The sequence below is a fragment of the Channa argus genome, chromosome 1 (genome assembly GCF_033026475.1).
Source record: "Channa argus isolate prfri chromosome 1, Channa argus male v1.0, whole genome shotgun sequence".
In the NCBI taxonomy this organism is placed as follows: Eukaryota; Metazoa; Chordata; class Actinopteri; order Anabantiformes; family Channidae; genus Channa; species Channa argus.
Window position 1 is genome coordinate 50,891,003 of NC_090197.1, and position 20,946 is coordinate 50,911,948.

At 42.1% G+C, this 20,946-nt stretch overlaps 2 protein-coding genes across 11 annotated transcripts in view; one reads left to right on the forward strand and one right to left on the reverse strand.

Annotated features, from left to right (window-relative positions):
• The window catches only part of cpeb3 (cytoplasmic polyadenylation element binding protein 3), a 39,823-nt gene extending 36,225 nt beyond the window's left edge, over positions 1-3,598 (reverse strand). For 6 of the 10 annotated variants that reach the window (XM_067474457.1, XM_067474439.1, XM_067474420.1 and 3 more), the window contains exon 1: positions 366-1,554. In XM_067474457.1, the coding sequence (XP_067330558.1) occupies positions 366-1,478 (1,113 nt within the window). In that variant the 5' untranslated portion in view covers positions 1,479-1,554. The other 4 variants (XM_067474448.1, XM_067474471.1, XM_067474462.1 and 1 more) reach the window with 4 other exon arrangements.
• Positions 3,599-3,746: 148 nt separating this feature from the next.
• marchf5 (membrane-associated ring finger (C3HC4) 5) lies at positions 3,747-20,608 on the forward strand. The gene is made up of 6 exons (XM_067474545.1): positions 3,747-4,173; positions 9,834-10,036; positions 17,357-17,487; positions 17,700-17,883; positions 18,012-18,178; positions 18,914-20,608. Exons 1-6 carry the CDS (start codon positions 4,133-4,135, stop codon positions 19,028-19,030), a joined length of 843 nt encoding a protein of 280 aa, XP_067330646.1. The 5' UTR covers positions 3,747-4,132; the 3' UTR covers positions 19,031-20,608.
• The last annotated feature ends 338 nt before the right edge of the window (positions 20,609-20,946 follow it).

The window sequence follows — 20,946 nt, forward strand, 5'->3', positions numbered from 1 at the left end:
GCAGCCCATGACTGTGGAATCTAATAATCTGAAAGCCTATGAAATATGACAATGACCGATTTGTTCGATTAAATATACTGTTAATTGCTTATATAACAAATAATAAAAAAAAAGCCTATTAATCACTAACTAACTAATATATGGACTCAATCCTTTGTATTGTTGTGTTCAGGGTGACCTTTTCCTGGGGCAGCACAATTTGTATTTTTTAGGTCAGAGACTGATTGTTTTATATAAGCTACATCAAAGACATGAGGGCTAATTACCTGAGATGTCGACCACCAGGAAAAAGCTGGCAGTATGTGAAAACACAGGCTGAAGCAATAAACCAGGCCTAGGCCTGCTCTTACTGGGAAAACATTTACCTGGAAAGGCAGTATGTTGTTGCTGTTGTCAGTCCTGAAGGCGCTGTCCTCCATCCAGGGCTTAGGGGTGAGGGGTCCAGGTCTTGGGAATTTGGGGGGTGCTATGACATTGCTGGTATAGGGTTTTTTCATAGGGGAGATTGGGTTCATGGGTGACGGCACCCCGACGCCGACTCCGACCCCGACCCCTACCCCGACGCCCACCGCTCGGCGCGGGTCCCTGCCTGCCTGCAGCCCGCTCCAGGGGTTGGTGGCTGTGCTCCATGCGGCGTTTTGGTGATTATTCCAAGACGACGACGATGCCGAAGACGACGACGAGGACGTCGAACCCTTGCTGTTATTCATGACGGTTTGATAAGCGTTTCTCTGGGGGAAGGGGCCTTGGCTTGGACTGACAGGAGATCTCCTCTGCTGGGGCTGCTGCTGCTGCTGTTGCTGCTGTTGCGGGGTTTGCTGTTGATGCTGTTGGGACTGAGGAGCCAGACCGATCTGCGGGGAGAAATTACCACCGAACACCGGGTTGACGTGGTGAGGGAAGTTCTGGAAAAGCATCGTCCCGTTCACCGAGGGTATTCCCTGGAAAAAGCTATCGTCCACGGTGTTTGTGGTTCCCGTGGACCAAGTGCTGCCAAACGAGGAGGAAGGAGAAGAAAGTGGGCCGCCGGTCTCCTGCGGCTGGTGGTGGAAGCTCAACCCGGGCAAGATCGGCGACTCCATCGGCACTTTGTCCTTACTGCTGCTGCTGCTGCTGCTGCCGCCGCTCAGGGCTGAAGCCGCTTGGTTGCTCCCGGTCGACGGGCTCTCTGACTCCGATGAAGAAGAAGTGGGCTCCGATGACTGGGTCGGGGTGGAAGGAGGAGGGTCTACTTGCGTCGGATCTTGCTGATGATGAGGCTGGGCTTTGTTTTTGTCCATCAGTAAATCATCCTGCATGGTTTGCTGAGCTGCAACGGGGGGAAACAGAGACGATGAGTTATTATTATTGTTGTAATTGAGGAGATCATACACCGGGCTGGTCGGGCTGCTGTAGTATCTGATGAAGTGGGACAACTCCGAAAACGATATGATGTTAGAGGGACCGGGCAATTGCAAAGCGAATGTGTGATCACCCATTTAGCCAAAAAGGGAGAAAAAGGAGCAAAAAGCACTTCCCAGGACTACACCAGAATGATTCACAAATCCCACAAATTACGGACCATATGGCTGCAAATATTCACCAGATTTCGCCACGTCTCGTTTTTCCTTCCACACAGGAACTCCGGAGTTGCAATGTGAAACTGACTCAGTGTGTCTTTTCGCCCAAGGACCTCCCCTATGTTCATTTACATACGTCAGTAAATACAGCTGTCCTTCAACAAGGTTAAAAGACAGCTCTGCCTTGACCCAGACACACCGACACACACATAAACACAGTGTGCTCAAACCGACGTCCCGAACATTTTGAATTTCACCCTTTTAAAGCAACAGAACCTGACGCACCACAAGCTCTTTATTGCAGCCTTCTGCAACGATCTCTCTCCATTTAAATGAACAAATGTTATTCGTCTACATTAGACTGCGTCTCACACAAAACAACGGCCCAAATAAAACACGCATTCATGGCTAATCGAGTCTACTGTATACATAAGTGCTGAGAGGAGATAAGAATATTATTATTTATTATTGCGCAAAGAGGTCCGCATTGACACAGCACGGCTTTGCATTGTCAAGGTACAAGGCGTCCTCGTGCAACTTGCATTTTTAGACAATAGTCTAACATACTAAAGTAAAACCCAGGACTCGGTGTTGGCTATTAAAAGTTGGAGATTAGCTGTATGAAACCTTGAATGCAAAATCATCCTTTGCATTTCAGAGACAACGCCTTGCAAAAGGAAACATTGACAGCACACTTATCGTAACTTTGCATTCACAGAGCCATAATGTTGCCACATCATTAACATGAAATAACACTGAGCAGGACGTTTGGAAATGTAAAGACACCACAATATGCTTGATTATTGCAAGGCTGCGATGAGCAATTGGGCATCGGTCATTGTGTGCCAACTGGAGCACACGCAGGACACAACCAATTGCACAGGGTCACATTCATGCAAAGACAAAATTATCCTAAATGAAAACCCACGATTATAATAATAACAATAAGGCTTTTCTGGACTTTGTAAGGCTGCAAGAGAGCCAATACGCTGAGGCCTCCCAATAACGTGGGTGTAATCATCTGTAACGTTAGACTTTGAAAATGACACTCCAGATGACATGCCGGATAATTTCAGCAGCGTGGTGGCAGTCAGAGCTATGGGATGATCTTTCATTGTAATCGCAATAGCTCTGCATTGCACACATTCCCACCAGTTAATCCGTGTTTTCTCCTCCAGGAGCTGCGCTTCCAAGGTCATCAAAGCAGCACAATCAGCAGTCTACAGTGGCTGTCACCTAACCGGCCCATCACCACAGACCCGGCCAAAGCCCTGACCCCACAAATTCCTATTTATCGCGCTGATCGAGGCATCGGATATATATATTATGAAGCTGTCTTCCCCTTGAAATCCCCCTTTAATCCATGTGTCCCCCTCCACAGAAACGACAAAACAGAACGCACACAGCGTGGTCACTTCTCTGTCTAAATGTGAAACGTGAATTACCTTAATCGTTCACCTTAAGGGACTCTGTAAAAAAAAAAAAAAAAAGATTTCTTTTGCTTCGTCTGGGTTTAGATATGACAAACGAGCTACCCCTATGCCGAGATAGTCAGCAGTTGCCTCAACAGCTGATTGACTGCGGCGCATGGATGATGCCGAAGAGGCTGTAGGGAGTTGTAGTTTCTCCACATGCATTGCCAAGTCAAATATGTTTTCTATGTGGATTCTTGACCGCTGAGTTATATGAATATCACCTTTAAAGCTGCCTCAAATCTATAGATAAATTGGCTAGTTAAAGCGACAATAAATAGCTAGTGATGATTGACAGTAACACAGTCTTCTTATGCACACAAATGTGCAGGTTTTATATACAAGACAGCAATACATATTAAGTGCCAATTAATTACCTTAGATTTAGCAGAAATGCTTCATTAGATAGGCTCTAACAAAAACAACTTTGAGCCTAACAAGGCTAGAGATGGGCAGGGGAGATGGGGAGCCCCTTTGCCAAAAACAATGTAGCCCAATTAAACACATCTTACCGCAATTAGAAATGTTTTGTAGCCATATGCGCATCTTCATGATGGTTGTATCTGCAAGAAGCCGTGGACTCTCTGTCGGGAGTGGTTACAGGAGATTATTTAGATAGTTTTGGCCATATGAGGGAGGGAGGCTTTACGAAACTACACTTCCCATGTCATGGAAAGGTACCCTGCGTGGTTCTCGTTTTGATGACGCAATCACGCACAGCGACGCTATTTAGCGTCACCTCAGCGACAGCTTGTCAATGCGCTGTTATTAGTGACAAACGAGGCCGCAGCTGGTATGAAGAGGATTTTTCTTTAAACTAGTGCATCGGTCGCAGATAAGTGTTATTTAGATTGTCGTGACTGTGAGGAGTTAGTTTTTATGTTATACAATTAGCTTGTTTGTAGCTGAGACGCCGTATCAACACAAAGGCCTCTGTAGTTAGCGCTAGTTCCTCGGCTAACTAGCAAGGGACGTTAATTAAACGCCAACCTCAGCTGCAGCAAATTAGCAGGCGTGAAATTTTAACGTTTTATCTCTAACGCGCTTAATATCCTCTACCATCAGCAAAACGTCTGAGTTTTTTTGTGCTTGTCCACGATAATGGCGGAAGAGGGTGCAGTGGCCATGCAGAATTTGGACAGGTGAGTTCAAGTTTACGGCTAACGTGCTAATAGCAGCTACCGTTACGTAGTTAACGTGGCTTGGTTGGTAACTTGGCAGTTTCTCCATCTGGTTTATAATTTGACACATTCTACTAATTGCTAAGTTTGCCAGTGTATTTCAGGATTGTATGTACATGAAGTTCCCAGTTAAGCAAAACTGAGGCAGAACCGTCAGTGATCTTAATAAATGCATTTTACGCTGAACTTATTTACCTTTCTTGAATGTAACTAATATTGCATATTACGAACTGTCAGTTTTTAAACGGGTTTACCTAAAACACTGGGCTGTAAACTCCCTTAAATGAAGAGACACAAGTCTGTATCTTGTATGGTCTGAAATTGTAACGCACAGTGAGACGTTTCCATGTCTTCAGCTACACAAAGACACTGTTACTATGACGACTTCACGTCAGCTCCCTTTTTTAAATATGTACTATTTAAACCTCGTTAACCCGTGAATAACCAAAACTTGCATAACGAGTTGTAAGACTTCTGAATGATGCACAGACCTGCCCTGTGATGACTTTGTTGTAACTTGGCGTTATATAAATGAAGTTGAATAGAACTTGTTATGGAATATTATGGAGTATAGGCTGAGAACAAAGCATCACTGTGATTTCTGGCATTTTAATGAAGCGTTGTGTGAGAGAGAAACTAGGAGGAAGAAATCTGGTTACACTTATTACTGAATTGGAAGAAAGCAGCAGGAAGTTGAAGTGCAATGTAAGCGTTTAGATTGCAGAATCAGTGTTGGAAACTTGAGTTCCACAAACTTGATTAAAAAAACGTATCAAACTGAATTAACTGGAAATATATTTGAAGTTGTAAAAGTATTATGAAGGAAGAACTAGTTGGTTGAACATGCTTAGCTTTGTGTCTCACTACCAGCTGTTTTCAGTCAGTCATCGTTATCTAATGCCAATTCCTTTCTGGCAGAAGTATTTTTGTGGCTTGAGGGTCTGAGATTTGCAACACCCTGAAAAAATTAGATGTTTGCTCAAGTGAATGGGTCGCCCCATATTTATTAGTCTCATGGCCGCATTCACTGTAACAGTTGGGGGGTTTTATTTGCCGCTACACTGATCAGCCATAACATTATTTTGGGGCACTCAATCTGTACATATTGCCCTTTGCCAGTTACACTATGCAGGTTTAGATCTGGAAGCCTGTCTAACCTCTCAGGGCTACAAATTAAATCAACCTTCAGCTTTATAATATTTTGCCAGTTTGACGAGCGCACTAGTTAATTTTTACGAAATGCTGCACATAAGTCTTTCACAGTAAAGTAGGCTAAAGAGAAACTATGCAACTAGAAATCAAATGTCTAAATATTTTTGCATCCGGTTAACAGCAAGACCTTGTGCCTATATGTACAATGTAGTACTCAAAGTAATGAGGACAGAGGTTATTTAAATACAGAGACTTTAAATGTGATGTATTGCAGTGTTCTACTTGTCAGACTTGCAGTGTGTATGTTGAAAAAAAGAGATGTGCAAGAGTCAGAAGGATCTTAATGTTTAAATGCATTCAATGTTTAGTCTACTTCTACTGTATATGGGGCCACGATACATGAGCATTTTTTTGTACAATCATTTCTGGGACATTTAAATTCAAACTAAAACAATCACTGTTGTGTTCTGCTACAGCAAGCACATCAAATGTTTGAGTAGCAGCACTCAGACACATAATCTTTAAGAACTTTGTGGGCCAGAATGTGGTGCTCTTGAACTCTGTCTTTGTGCTATGGACCCTCAAGTTTTCCCACAGTCATGTGACTGTTGCATGTGAAAGGAGCCTTTTGTAGAGTTGCTTATGTGCTTCTTAATGAATGTGAGGCGACGAGAAAGTAATTATGCTTTAACATGTTTCTTTGTCCAGTCATTCTGTGTTCCTTTAGAACCCAGAACCCCCAATGTTTGAGAGTCTGATACACTTCTGCACCTTTACAAATTGGCTATCGCATCCACTCCTGAAGTGACATGTTGTGAAAGACACAGGACCTGAAGGAGTCATGGTTAATCAGATGGGTTTTGCAGAGTGCCTGCAGTGCCAGTGCATGTTCCAGACGTGTAAACCTAGATGCTCATTTCAGAAATCAAATATATCTGCACTTAATTTCAGTATCCTTTACTTTGTTCTTGTCAATGTACATATACTATGTAATAGTTTTTTTGTGTAGCCAAATGTGGCAAAATGGCTCTTCTCTCTTACTAGAGTTGCATCCCCAATGTGTCTGTAATGCACATTGACTTGAGAAAATGAAACCATAGCTACAGACTTGTAACAAGGCAACCTTTAGTTTATGGGTTGTCATGTTAGTTTGCACAAGAACTCTCTTTATGCATGAGCCCTTTCTCTACATGCCAAGCGCAGGCGTATTTGTCAGTGTTTAACAGGTTTGAGGGAACAGCGAGCTAGAGATTAGGGTCCGCACAGAGGATAGCGTTTCAGTGCTGTTGTTAGATCCGTCATGCTGTGCGACTGGGTTACAGGAATAGGATCTAGTGAATCTAAGGAAGCGCTGGGTTTTGTTTTTCCGTGCTGTTGTTCCTTTGGAGACATTGGCCTACTGTTGCACTCGGCTTCTCAACCTCATGTTTTGTTACCTCACATACAATCTCCCTACGTAATTTTGTGACTTATAGGACAATTGATGTTGCCACAAAATGTTTTAATTACTTTTGCAGCTTTACAGTGCAGAAAATCCTAAAAAATAATTTACAATAATGCGCAGGATGCAGGCAGACGGACTCAGCTGGTGGCTAGAAGGACACCGCATTAGTGTGAATAGAGGGTTTATGTTTCTGTCAGACTCAGATTCACAGTGTCACCTGAGCACCTTGAACTGAAGGCTCCACTCCTGCATTGACATGTTTTATTCAGCAGGACGACAGTATTGGAAAAATCATCCTTTGCAGACGAGCAGCAACCTAAGCAAATAATCCAAGTTGGCCGTGCAGTCTTTCATTGAAGACCCCTGCCAGAGGCCCCAAGTAACAAAGACCCCAGCACAGCGATGACAAAAGGCCACAGATTTGCCATCTATTATTTAGAAGTGGGAGTAAGAGGGTTAAAATATACATGGTGTACAATGGCAAGTCCAGCACTAACCAAATGTTGAAATGCTTCATGAGCTGAGCCCTCGTTAAACTCTGTAATCAACCCACCAATCTCACTCTTGATCTTTTCTTTCCCTGATAAGAGGTATTTAAAAGGACATGCTTGTCTTTTGAATGCAGGTAAAGCATTTCTAAGAATTCTTAAGGTAAATTGAGATGAAACAGATGATTTGAGGCATCAATTTCTTAAATAAGTGGGGAAATTATGGTCCTAGGCAGAACACTACTAATGGAGTTCAGGTTTTGCTTGTGCAATAACTGTCAGTAAGCTCCTTTGAACTTTTCCATATTCACAAAAACATTTCTGGGTTATAGGACTTGACTGTGCATTCTGCAAATGCATTTAGCACTTAGACCTTTTCATACCACATTTGTCATATTCCCAATACGGTTAGAAACCTTTCCCACTTCCTAGGGAGAGTGAAATCGTTGCAGGCTTCCTCCATTTCACTCATGCTGTACCTTTTTTATCTCCTTTAAAAAAAGGAAAGGGGACGGCAACGTGTAGATAAGTCTTATCTGGCCAGACACAGGCAGCTAGTTGTCAACCCTGGGAGAAGAGGTGCCTCTCATCCTGTGTTGGGTTTCTCTCTTTTGGCAAAACAAATCTTCCCCTACACTGGGTATTGATGGAGGTCAAAATTTAACCCGACTTGTTAATATCGCAGGTTTTGTCTACCCCCAGATTTTCTCCATAATCCCAGCATGAGAAGATTCTCTCTTACTGTCCTAATTCCCTCATCCCGTAAAGTGACGGCTGTATAAGACGCGTTGTATTTATAAAAATGAGAATGTAATTGTAGAACACAGTCAAGGTCGGTAAAAATGGGTCAAAGTTGGCCCCTGAACTTGGAGGAATCTCACTTAAAATCCAAAATGTCAAGAGCCCCCTGTATTTTCATCAAAACAATTAATTTCTTTTACTTGGACAAACTGAGGTCTGGCCTGTGGTAGTTGTGACCTGGTGTTGCAGGTTTTTGTGGCTCAGCGATTCTAATTTTTTTTTTTAGTCACTAGTTTAGCTTTATGAACAGTGAAACCTGGGGGTGGTAAACCTTTAACTGCTAATGAATTGTGGAGAAGCAATATAATTGTCAATCTTGAAATGTACTGTGGTAAAGTGAGTGAACACTGATATCAAATTACCAGCCAGATGTTTGACAGGTGTACAGCAGGGGAAGGTGAGCAGCATCTATTGTTCACAGGAGTCCCATTAATTGGAAGATGGCACAGCAGACGGGCCAAACATACTGATGGTTCTTTCTTGTATGGTGAGGGAGGAAGTGCATATTTTTGAGGAGTCATTCCTCATCTTTTAAAGTGAAAGAAGAGTTTACTCAGACCTAAACTCTGTGGGAACATGATGTGGGATGGGAGGGAGAGACTTGCTGGATGCTTGTGGGAAAAGGTTGGCGTTAAGATATGGTTTGGTTTAAGGCCAGAACAAGACATTTGTCTAAATGTCACACTCAAGGGAGACAATGTGTCCTAATCCTGCCTCCCCTCTGCTTTCACTGCTGTGGTTTATCAGATAATTGTGCTGGTTGGAATTGTTATTCCCAAGGACATTTCAGAAAGATGCAAGTCAAACTAGAAGTAAGTTACGGCCTCTACAATGTGTTTATGTGCATCCGTTAAAGTAAAAACACAGCAAGTTCAGTCCCTGTCGTCTCCGTCAAGCTATTACCTAATTACCTTGCTTGCAAAAAAGGCTTTTGTCTTCAGTTATGGAAACAGCAGTAGTAACCCACATCTTATTAATGGCTATGTTTCTAGCATTCAAAAAGTGAGACTCCGACATAATGTCTTGATCTAATTAATAGGAAATGTCATCAATTTTCAACCTGTGTGCTATGGCTCAAAGTTGGAGTAAATGTCTAAACCTGTCCGTGTTAATATTCACTCCAAAGTAGTTATACACACTTTTTATCAAGCAACACTGATCAGCAGGTCAACAAAGACTACATGCTTTATATTATGAGCAACAAGATTAGTTGATCTGAACGAAACACTCAAGATTATGTCATTTTGCAGCTAGAAGCATGTATCCTGTCAATACAGGAAAAGCCGAGTTTTATGGCATTACAATACATTAGTCCCCCGTTGAAACAGTGCTGCAGCCTTCTAGTGAAAACTTTATCCCCACTAGTGTGGTGATGTGAAGCAGGTTCAGGCAGTAATGTTACTAAGTGTCACCTGCCTACGACTGGTGAAAACATCAGGTGATTAAAGCATAATCGTACTAAATTTATAAGATTAACATTAGAGAATGAAACTGAAAACTAGCTAAAGCTGTCAAATGTAGTGAAGTGTATTTTACAGTATTTCTCTCCAAATTGTAGTTGAGTAAAATAGTCTTCAGGTTAACTCATTAGATGGGGTCTTCATTATTAATAGTAATAAGAGAATGTGAAATCTGTCATCACTATCCAAATTGTTGTCAACCTTTTCAGTTGTTGAGTTGTGTGTGTTCTATTGTCTTGATCCCACCTGTGGGTGTGTGTGTGTTTTATCTCTTAGGAGCTGCTGGGTGTGCTTCGCCACGGATGAGGATGATCGCACAGCAGAGTGGGTACGTCCATGTCGGTGCCGTGGCTCCACCAAATGGGTCCATCAGGCCTGCCTGCAGCGCTGGGTGGATGAGAAGCAGCGGGGCAACAGCACAGCCCGTGTTGCCTGTCCTCAGTGCAACACAGAATACCTCATCGTCTTTCCCAAGTTGGGTGGGTTGCATCTCAAAGATTTAAGTAGAATATTCCATAAAATGACCTTGAACAACGTAGGACTGTGCGATATGATCAAATCATACCTGATAATGATGTATTGTATTAGAGCCTTTCTTGTATTTAGTAAAATGGCTACATGGAAAGGTCAGTTTATTACAGTTTGAATTATATACTTGACAAAAAGATTCTTTTTCAAATTTGAGGTGATGAAATGTAGTGAAATTGGCTGATTTATTGTTGCTTTATTTGCTTGGCACCTTCACTCTCCTGTTTGTTGCTTCACTGCTCCACGTGCATTTTGTGGAAGCAAATCTCAGCCCTGTACTGGCAAAGATGATTTATTGCTAAGTAGGAACTGAAGCTAGTAGAAAATAGAAGTTAGGAATGGAGATGCATATTGACACTTTCCATAGTATAATTTGATGTGTTGTGTTAAAAAAAAATCAATGGAAAACCAGGATAATTGAATCAGGCTAATTTTAAAATCAGAGGGTTGTGTGTAATTTTCTACCTGTTAATTCCTGACAGCTTGTTTTGAGGTTGTCGTTGAGGACGTTCTGGCCGCTCCACGCAAATTCAAAGGGCTTTTTGATTAAGACCAGCTTGTAGGGTTGGAATCGGTTTAGGGCAAAGAGCTAGTAAACGCATTATGTTATTAGGTGTCAAGTATAGTGAGGCCTGACTGTGTGTTTCAATATACTATCAAGAAAGTGAGAGGTTGCCCTGTTGCACCAGGGCATTATGAGATTATGGCATAAACCTCCTGGTACTTTGAAATTTAATGCAGTGCACTTTCAAGTTTCCATGACGACTAACTTTCTACCAGCTAGTAACATTAAAGTAGGATTATAGAGGAAATTTCCCAAAAGCCTCTGACTTCTGAAACCCTTTTTGAGGACGTTCCTAATAACTGGTGCCTGTGACCGTACTTGTTGCCCAAGTGCATGTTCGTTTACTCCAGAGCAGCATAGGTTCTGTGGTGATGTGGGGAGATATTTCCTTTCAGCCCGACAAGGACCAGAAGGGTGGTCACTTGTTTTACAGCCCTGCTCCTGGCTGGCTGGTCAGCAGCAGTTTAGAGAAGCAGCTGCTTCAATTATTCTCACACGTCAGAGTGACAAGAGCTTCCAGCTATGACTCAGCAGAGTGAAAATATACTGCCGTGCTTATTTGGCCAGATACTGCTCACATTTTCTTACTTTGATTCCGATGGCTTCATACCCAAGACTGTGAAAGTTTTGTTACGCTGGAAATGATTATGCAGTGTAAAGAAATGCAATTTGAGACGGCAGCTGCCCAACAGTCAGTGTTGGTCTGGAGGTGTGGCCCATCTGGTAAACAGGTTTATGTATAATTGGTGACCAAGGCCGTGCTGTCGCTCACACTAGTGCTATAAACGGAAGGTTCCAGCTCACTTTCTTTAGAGACTTGAATCGCCTCATGGGTAAATACCGGTGTGTATGACTCTCTCCCTGTGAGGGCTGAGTATTTATCAATGCGTTGAGCTTTTTTTTTGTGTTTGAGTCGTTTGGTAGCTTACAGTCCCGGTAACACTCGTGCTGAAACTACTCTGGCCCACTAGAAAAGTCCAATAACCTATTACTCGAATTAGGCAATCTCCTGTTAATTGACTTACAAATTTAAAAATCTAATTTCAATCACAAGGAGGCTGAAGATTAAATAACAATACATAAGCAGTGAATGGACCGATCATTTGTCATTATTGTGTAGTTCTCTGGTATTAATGCATTATGCCCAGTAAAATGAAAGCTGCTGTCTTCTGAAATATTCAGTGGGTTATTTTAACATTTGAAGGAAGCGAAAACCTAAGAGTTAAAGCTTTTCCTTAAAATACATTTTTAGTGTCATAGTAATTATGTGAGGGAGTCAGCAGCACTCAAGTTCAAGAACATAAAGTTGTAAGTTGACTAAGTTGATACAGTCTGACCGTACAATGCTCTCGTCTGTACTTCTTCACTGGAACAAGTCTGTCGGTTGTAGCGTCGTGCAGTATACTGATAATAAGGTATTGTAATACCTCGACGTTAAACGATTCTAAATCTTAAGAGCAGAAGTTTTAGGAAAACCTGTTTGTGTGTATGGTGGGCCTGCTGCATCACCACCGCGTGCTGCCGGCGGCTCTCATGGTGAAGACGGGCATAACTACTAGACGAGGGAAGAGCTGATACAAATAGGGCATAATTTGCTAAGCAGCAAACAGTAAGCGTGAGCCCATGGAACTCACCGCACTGGTTTTGTAAAAGTCTTATGCAAAGCACGAGATGTTACTGTTGGCAAAATGAATAGTGCGTAAGTATAAGTGCCTGTGTTTTGGAGATTTATAAAAGAACTAGCCTACTTCATAGTGACGTTTTAGAATTCGAGATTTCCAGCTATCTGGTCAAAATATTAATATCCCCTACTTGATGGATGCTGCTTATGAACACTTATAGTTTTTAAAGTTTTGGTGGACAGTTCCCAGAGCTGCTGTGCTTTGGTAATCAGTTGTCCTACATTACATTAAACCCGAATCTTTCGGTTACTAGTTGGCTTATTGATAATACTTAAAATCGTTTTTGATTTAAGAATAGTTTTAATTATAAAAGTCGTTACCTACTCATTAATGTTAACCTCTGCACCATTGTGCCACTGTGGCAGTTTAACATAATAACCGACTTGGAAGAAAAGCTCAGGCAGCTTGGTCTTAGAGGGGAGACGTTTAAAGACTTTGTCAAAGTACTTTTCATTTCTGTTTTAAACAGAAATCATCCAAATGTGAAGCTACTCAAATATTATCTATAATTAACAATACAGATAATTAGCCACACGCAAACATAAGATATTAGACTGGCTGCTGCATCACATGTCTGTAAAATGTGTTGGACACGAACACGCTCCAGAAAGCTCATGTATGTTGCATTAATTGGACAACAGGGGAAACGCTTTAATTGTAGCGTGGATCCATCTCATTAATGCCTAATGAACTTGTAGGGAATTTTGAACTGGTACAGAATCATACGAATATAAAATGAGCTGGTCTCAAGTTTCCATGAAGAGATAATGGACACTTTTAAAGTGTGCTACACAAACATGGCAAATAAAATTGCCTTCAAGTCCAAGAGAACCCCCCCCCCCCCCCCAAGTGGACGTACATACACTGGTATCTGTCTCACTCACATGCTCTTTTGACTTGATATGAATTGAGCCTCTGTTTCACCCAGCAGCTTTTGAAGTCCTGATTTAGGCCCGAATGTTTTCTCGCTGCCACGTCATCATGTTTTTGTGGTTTGGTAATTTTAGCTCTTTATTTAACAGCCACTTGTAAAAGTCACCTGCAGCCCAGAAGTTAAATGTTTACCCTCAAGCTCAGCAGCTCCTATAAGACCACTCCAATTTGTTCGTTTGTTTTATTAATTTTTATTTTTTTTGTGTGAGAAAATGTGAAAGTGGTTTGACCAACACGATATAAATTTACGATGGATGTGCTAGTGGTTTTTTTACAAGTCAACTTCCTCTTTACTGTGGCTGATCTGCTGAGTGATGGTACCTTTAAAGAATGATACAACCTTCTGCCACCATCACGCTTCATTTCGTGTTCATTTCTTTATATAAGCAACCAGTGGCTCCTGCTGCTGGCATTTTAGCCCTGTGTAACTTTCTTTGGTTCCCCTTAGGTTTAGAAGAGACGGGGGAGCATGTGTGGGAGGAGGCTGCGTGTCTGAGTGGCTACTAAATGTTAAAGTTCGGGCTGTTCAGGGAATCGAGAAGTCTGTCAGATGCAGATATGTGTTTAGTTGGGCAGCAAGATGTGTTCACATGATCTGAGGAGTTACATGAACAGGAGGTAGAAGGGCCAGTGTTTGACAGGTGTCAGTGAATATGCAGAAATCTTCAACATAGAAGGAACCAAAATGTAGTTAGATGGATGTGTTTTCTTCTATTGTGTTTAGTGGTAAAGGCACAGAATCCATATTTAAAGTCGTATTACCCACCTCTAGCTGGTTATATGCAGATATTAATATTTTATTACAAGGATTACACAAATATTATTTGCATTCATTAGTTGCACCGATGGCCACAGGGCACTCGGGCTTGTTTTAAAACAGGATTTAATAATTTCACTGACTAAATTCAGAAGAGTAAATCTGACATCATTGTAATGGAGATGTTTCTCGGTTTCAGGACATGCTCAGCATTAATGCACTTCACAGTGAGCAGCAGGAATTCAGCGTTGCCCGTTTTGCTGCATCACTGCTGCAGTTCTTATTTCAACCCTGCTTTCTTTATTAAGGTTCTACGGACACATTGCTGCTTTTTTTTTTTTCACATTTATGTTGGCTGTTGTGCAGACAGCTAGTTGCATGGCCATTTACTAAATTTAACAAAACTTGAGTATCTATGGATTTTTTTCCCCTCTTGAATATAACTTTAGTTGCTGTATTTGCTGCAGCGTTAATTATCCTTCAGAATAATAATTTCACAGCTTGGTGACAGCACGAATTACACATTTGAATTTGGCTGATGGACAGTGGTGTGGACAGGTAGAGATGGGAGCGAAGTTGTCACACTAATTTCTGCGAGGAACGACTCGCGTGGGATCTGTGGATCTTGGTTTAAAGTTTTTGTGTGACTGTGCAAAGGGAATAAGTTGGTAGCTGTGCCACCTTTTAAAGAGCAACGTAACTAATACAGTGTGCTGCTCTGGCTGTATTCCCAGCAGCTGCAGAACCAAGGCCTATCATGCTAATTTAGCTGGCAGTATAACTGAGGACGGTGTGTCCTTGCTGCTTGTTCTTTACGGATTCTGTCTCGAAAGAGTAAACCAGCCATCTGGAGCAGTTTGCCAGCACGCATGCTTAAAAACTCAAGAACTGCATTTGCACTCTTCCCCCTCCTTTAACCCACCACTTCTAATTATCGTAATGATAGAAACTGCTGCCAGTGGCTGAAATGAATTGCTCAGGTCTCTGTTCTGGCTGCAGGGCCCTAATGCTTAGACGGGGCGAAAGCACACGAGATTCCAACACAGTCATCACACTGTGCCATATTAATGCACTCAAGCATTGCAGGATCAGTCCAGCCAGCAAACACAGGTGCAGTCAAAAGAAGCTCTGGACAGCATCAAAACGCTGGCAGTAGATGAGCCACTGTTTAGAATTACTTTAGGGGAAAAAGGGAGATTTCCGTTGGGTGTCAAATAGCTTGAAGTGCCAAATACTGCGTTTTCTCTGCTGCTGTGTAAAGAACCATCTTCAGTGCGAGCTGCTCTAAACTCAGCGCACAGTGATGGAAGTCAGCTGGGTGGGTACAGTATGTACAGTACAGTACAAATGACTTGATCAAGTCTCGAGTCCAAACTGGGAAAAACCCATTATTTCCAAAATGGCATCACAGCCTTGGACATTAAAAAAAAATAAAAAATCTCTTACATTCGATGGCAGAATATATTTGCATTAAACATCCCCCCCATGTGGCCTGATGCCTTGGCAGCTCGATCTGCCTTAACACCTGTCTTGACATAATGCAGCAAACGTGTCCTTAACTTTAAGTGATTAAAGCTTTCGTCGTTGTACAGGTGGCGCAGTGTAACACAAACTAGTGATTATCAAGCTGTTGCTGATGTGGCCACGTATGTACTTTTTGGAAGTAGAAACACTTGGGGTTTTTTTTTTTCACTTTACAAATTTCCCAGTCAAACAGCACTTTTTTTTAAATTTTTTTTATAAATGTCAACTTTCTCAAGACATGTTTCCCAAAAAGCCTGTTAGAAATAACCTTTGACCCATTTTTTTTTTTTTTTTTTTTTGTGGAGGTGCAAGAACCTAAAATATATACAATGGTTTCACATTTCTTGATGCCCATACTGACTCTCAGAATTCAGTCATCTATTAAAATCAGGCTGACTTGAACTTGTCATTTGAGAACTTTCATTAGGGCACATTAGTACATCAGCTACTGTGTGTTGCTCCTCATCAAACTCAGATCACACTACAGCAACTATTCCAAACAAACCAAATGGAGCGAAGTGGCATCAAATTTACTCCACATTGGGCAGAATTCTTTTGAGCCTCTTTCAGTAATCATGACTTTAGCTTTCGTTGTCCTTCCCCCCCCCAGTGTGGAAGCTATTTTACTGTAAAGACACTAAAGTCTGATCAGATTGTATTTTGTCCTTATCCAATACTTGGACTAACTAGTTTCTGTGTTAAGCTTGTTTTGAAGTGTAACCAGTCAGATGGAGAGATTACAAAGTCCGCCTGAGACTGTCAACTGACTATGAGCCATGTGAGGATGGAGAACTTCCCACAATTGTTAATAAGACAAGAAATTCCCCAAACTGTTCCTGCTTTGGCAGAAACGTGTAGGACATTTATCGGGTTTTTTGGGGCCGTTGACTACTGACTGCTGTGGCTCTTATTTTTCAGCAGGAGATCAGTGCCTTGTACTGTGCTCAGTCCCTCTGGTAGCATCCACCCCACTCTCCTCCCACTGACTCCTGGGTTAGCTATTAATAGGATGTGGATGGGTCTGTCTGAGTGAGGAAATCAGGTTGCCTCCCTGTAAATATTGCATGATTTCCCTCGAGGCAGCCTGGAATGCCAGAGTGGAGGATGCAGCAGAGAGGGTTGTTTTTTTTGGGGGGGGTCTTACTCTTGAGTTCAGTCTGGGACATTACTGCTCCAAAGGCAAGTTTGGACATGAGATTAATCCTTTTGTACACACTTGTTGAGGACAAGCTCAGTTATATTAATCTGTGTAGAACCTGCCTGAGAGGCTCCTCCCTGACTGTCAATACACAACCCAAGCTGTGCGGTAAAACTGTCCTGTACAGGAGGTTTGCTGTGAAAACGCCGTATTGTTGCACTGGAAAAAACAAGTTTATGTAGTGCGAGCTTCATTGTTTTGAGCTGATTCAGGCTTTTGTTAATGCAGGTAGTTTAGAAATGAGCAGAAATTAAACTGGTTGCTGGTCCCAGTGCTAGTTTCATTCGTGTCCACGAGCTGGACTCTTCTAAAAGAGCAGGGTGTTATTTCATTTGAGCTGCTGAGCTCTTTGGTTTTTTTTTTGTCTAAAGAGGATCCGTATTCACACATGCACAAAAAACAGAAGATAAAAAAAACAAATGTCAGCCACATTATGTTTCAATCACTTGTACACCAGGATTTTTTAAAGTGAGACTAAAAGATGTACAAGATTCTGCTGAATATATCAGCCATTGGTTTGTAAGTGTAGCTGATGTGAAATATTCCCCAAAATGTCTGACTTTGTGACCTGTACAGGTTGTTGCTCTAATCTGACTGGTCTTCCTCTCTCAGGTCCTGTGGTCTACGTCCTGGACCTGGCTGACCGGCTCATCTCCAAGGCCGGGCCCTTTGCTGCCGCCGGCATCATGGTGGGCTCGATCTACTGGACTGCTGTGACTTATGGAGCGGTCACAGTCATGCAGGTACCACCAGTGATGTCCCTCTGAGTAATTTTGGGTTTAACAGTAATGAGTATAGCTGTGGTTGTGAAGAACTTTGTGCCTGTTAAGGAAATATTTTAGTCAAACGCAGACTTTTAAGGTGTTTTTACATCATTATTATTTTTTTTAAACGCTAATTGAAGCAGTTCAGTCCGGCTGTAGCTTTCTGCTCTGACGTTCCTTCTGCTGCTCAGGTGGTGGGCCATAAGGAGGGCCTCGACGTCATGGAGCGGGCAGACCCTCTGTTTCTGCTTATTGGCCTACCCACCATCCCAGTCATGCTGATCCTGGGCAAAATGATCCGCTGGGAGGACTACATCCTGCGTTTGTGGAGGAAATACTCCAACAAACTGCAGATCCTCAACAGCATCTTTCCAGGTCAGACCCACCCTCCAGCGGGGCAGGACCCAGCACCTAGACGGTGTCTGACAGTTCACGTGTTCAACCTGAACCTGTTTAGATTTCACCCGGTTCACTGCTTGTGCCGTCGCCTCCTGTCTCTTTAGGAATTGGCTGCCCAGTTCCTCGTATCCCGGCCGAGGCCAGCCCCCTGGCAGACCACGTGTCGGCCACACGGATCTTGTGTGGCGCCCTGGTGTTCCCAACCATCGCCACCATTGTGGGGAAGCTCATGTTCAGCAGCGTAAACTCTAACCTACAGAGAACCATCTTGGTGAGTACAGCCAGTAATTCCTCATACGATCACCACAGATTCTTGGCAGTTATACAGATGAGAACTACATTAACAAACATCCCAACTAACTTGTAACATGGAGGTGGAATGTGGATGATGATGATTTCAGATTGGCTGCAATTTTCTGCCTTTTACACTTTTAGCCCCCCACATTTCAGAGAGAGGTGGTTTTCACCCTACATTTAACAGCTTTAGGTACTTTCCATGTAAAAGTTACAATATCCAGAGGATGTGATCTTGAATGAACATATGAGCTGCTCCAGTATGTAAAGCAGTCAAACATGGTCAACACTGTCCATGTAGAACTTTGAAATGGATCAGTGACAGTCCAGTAATGCAACAATGGAAGATGCTGCATAAGGAGCTTTTTAAACTCAGATGATGGTCATCAAGTGTATTTGAAGTCAATCCCACAATACTTGGTGTATTGATCCGCGGCTGAAAACCCATTAGTGCTCTGACTGTCTCACTAAATTCCAGTGCAATCAAATGTGGTCTGTTTCTTAAAAAAAACTACAAATTTGTGATTTTTAAATATTTGGAGTCGGTGAGCTCAGGAGTAATGGTCATGGACAGCGTGCAGAAACCAGAACTATTGAGAGACTGAAGCATTGGTGGTTTTAATGAAAAGACTAAAACTCAGTGTGAATGCAGCTTTAAGGCTTTGGAGATGAGCTGTATTTAATTTATTTATTTTTTTTCCCCCCACTATAGGGAGGCATCGCCTTTGTGGCCATCAAGGGGGCATTCAAGGTGTACTTCAAACAGCAGCAGTACCTCAGACAGGCTCACCGCAAGATCCTCAATTTCCCTGAGCCAGAGGAAGCATGAGAAGGCTGCACAGCACTGCTGGAAGATTCCTCTCTCAGCCCTCTGCAGGAAAAGGTGAAGGGGAGATGAAGATGGAGCAGGAAGTGCTGGTGAAACGGACTTAAAATCAGTCGCCCTCATTTGCCTACTTCTCACCCCTCTCGCCCCATCTGGAGCTGACTTTGAATGCGAGCATCCCAACCACCGCTACTACACTGTTTTTAAAGAGGGATAAGATTTGTGGACACATTAGCAGTTTGACACACTAACACCACATCTCTTTTCAATGGACTTGTGCTGAGTGGATATTTTCAACAATCAAATAACTAATACTAAATTGTAAACTTAATGTATTTTAAAGAAATGCAGGGCATGTGTAATTAGAAAGTTTTATAATAATAAATGATTGTTTTATAATTGTTTTTTGCAGATTTAAAGTCCCCATTGCCAATGTTGGGTTTCTATTGAGTTCTAATGTTCAGATTATGGAATGTCATCATTAAACAATAAAATGTTTAACAGTTGTCTGTCATGATGCAGGACATTAGCCACAACCAGGAAATGATAAGTTATGTTTTGACTGAGGTTTAATCTTGAGAACCACAGATCAGAAGTTGCAGTACTGTGTGTTAAGGTTTTTAAAATGTACTTCCCCCCCCCCCCCCCCCCTCCATTTTCACATAAGCGTTGGCAGTGTTCACATCGACTGGTTTTTAAGCTCTTTTGTGGTTTTCATTGCCCAAGTGAAACTTGGAGCAGTGGCTCTGGAAGAGTTGCTGGCTCAAGGGCTCAGCATCGTATTGACAAAGGGCCAGTCCACCCAACACGAGACCTACTTTCCTTACACAGTACTAGTGCTATGGAGCCATGCAGATGGAATTTTTTTTTTTTAATTTTATTTCTGCTTCTGCCACAGCACTGTAAATGTTATGAGCCAAAATAATTTATATACTAATCTTTTAAAATGTAATTATATCCAATGAAATATTCAATTCAATATACATCATAAAAACCTGGGCCAGTACATCAATCTGCATGCCAGGTGAATGCGTAGTCTGTAATTTCAGTGAGCTCACTCTAGTACGACACACTACATAAGGTGACTTATATTTATAACTTATGTTGTGGCAAATACTGCACTAATGTGGGCAACTTGTAAATTGCTATTATCTGCTTCTGTGTAAACATGAAAACCTGTAGAGTTCCTGTTGTGTGACCTATAGCCCCAACACCTTGTATATTTAACCTGCACGTGTAAACTGCCTGCTTGACTTGTGTCCTATCTGCCAACAACGTCTCCACTACATTTACTGTAAAGTGTCCACTCTGCCAAAAAAAGGAGTGTACAGCTGTTGCTTCTGACTTTAGAGTTCTATGGTATCAGTTTGGTGAATAAATGTATTTTTCCAAATGTGGTGCATGTGTTGATTTGTCAGAAAGAAATTGCATTAGAAACACATGGTTGCATTCAGTGTTTATTAATTAGAAACACGCAGGAGACATTAAAAACCAACACAATGTCTGGACTCTTGCATCACAGACCCATGAACCCCCCACCAACAGAGTCACGCTCATAGTGAAAGACTTCCAGAATTTAAACACACAAAAAAAGTGTAAACCATCACTAGCTACTTTACTAGGCAAGTGCATGGCCAACCCAAGCCTGATATGTAATGTCTGAACACTGCGTGAAAGCTCCCAGACACTGTCAAGCTACTTGCCTGTGGGAGTCAAAGACCCCCTAGGGGATGCTGCTGCTGCTGGTTGTCTTTAGGATTTGAACACAAGGTTATAGTGCTTTTTAACAAAATAGCAGTTGGTAGTGAAGCAGGGGCAACATCTGTAAATAAAAAAACAAAAAAAAACTGAAATGTTTTGAGCCAACAGTAAAATGCTGGAAAACATTGAAGAAGCTTTAGATACAGCAAAACTAATCC

What these genes read in the sequence shown, in the direction of transcription:
- marchf5 (XM_067474545.1), top strand. Translation starts at nt 4,133, where the DNA reads ATGGCGGAAGAGGGTGCAGTGGCCATGCAGAATTTGGACAG. An exon ending in CCTCAACAGCATCTTTCCAG is followed by an intron (nt 17,884 to 18,011) that starts GTCAGACCCACC and finishes CTGTCTCTTTAG; the next exon opens with GAATTGGCTGCCCAGTTCCT. An exon ending in ACCTACAGAGAACCATCTTG is followed by an intron (nt 18,179 to 18,913) that starts GTGAGTACAGCC and finishes CCCCCACTATAG; the next exon opens with GGAGGCATCGCCTTTGTGGC.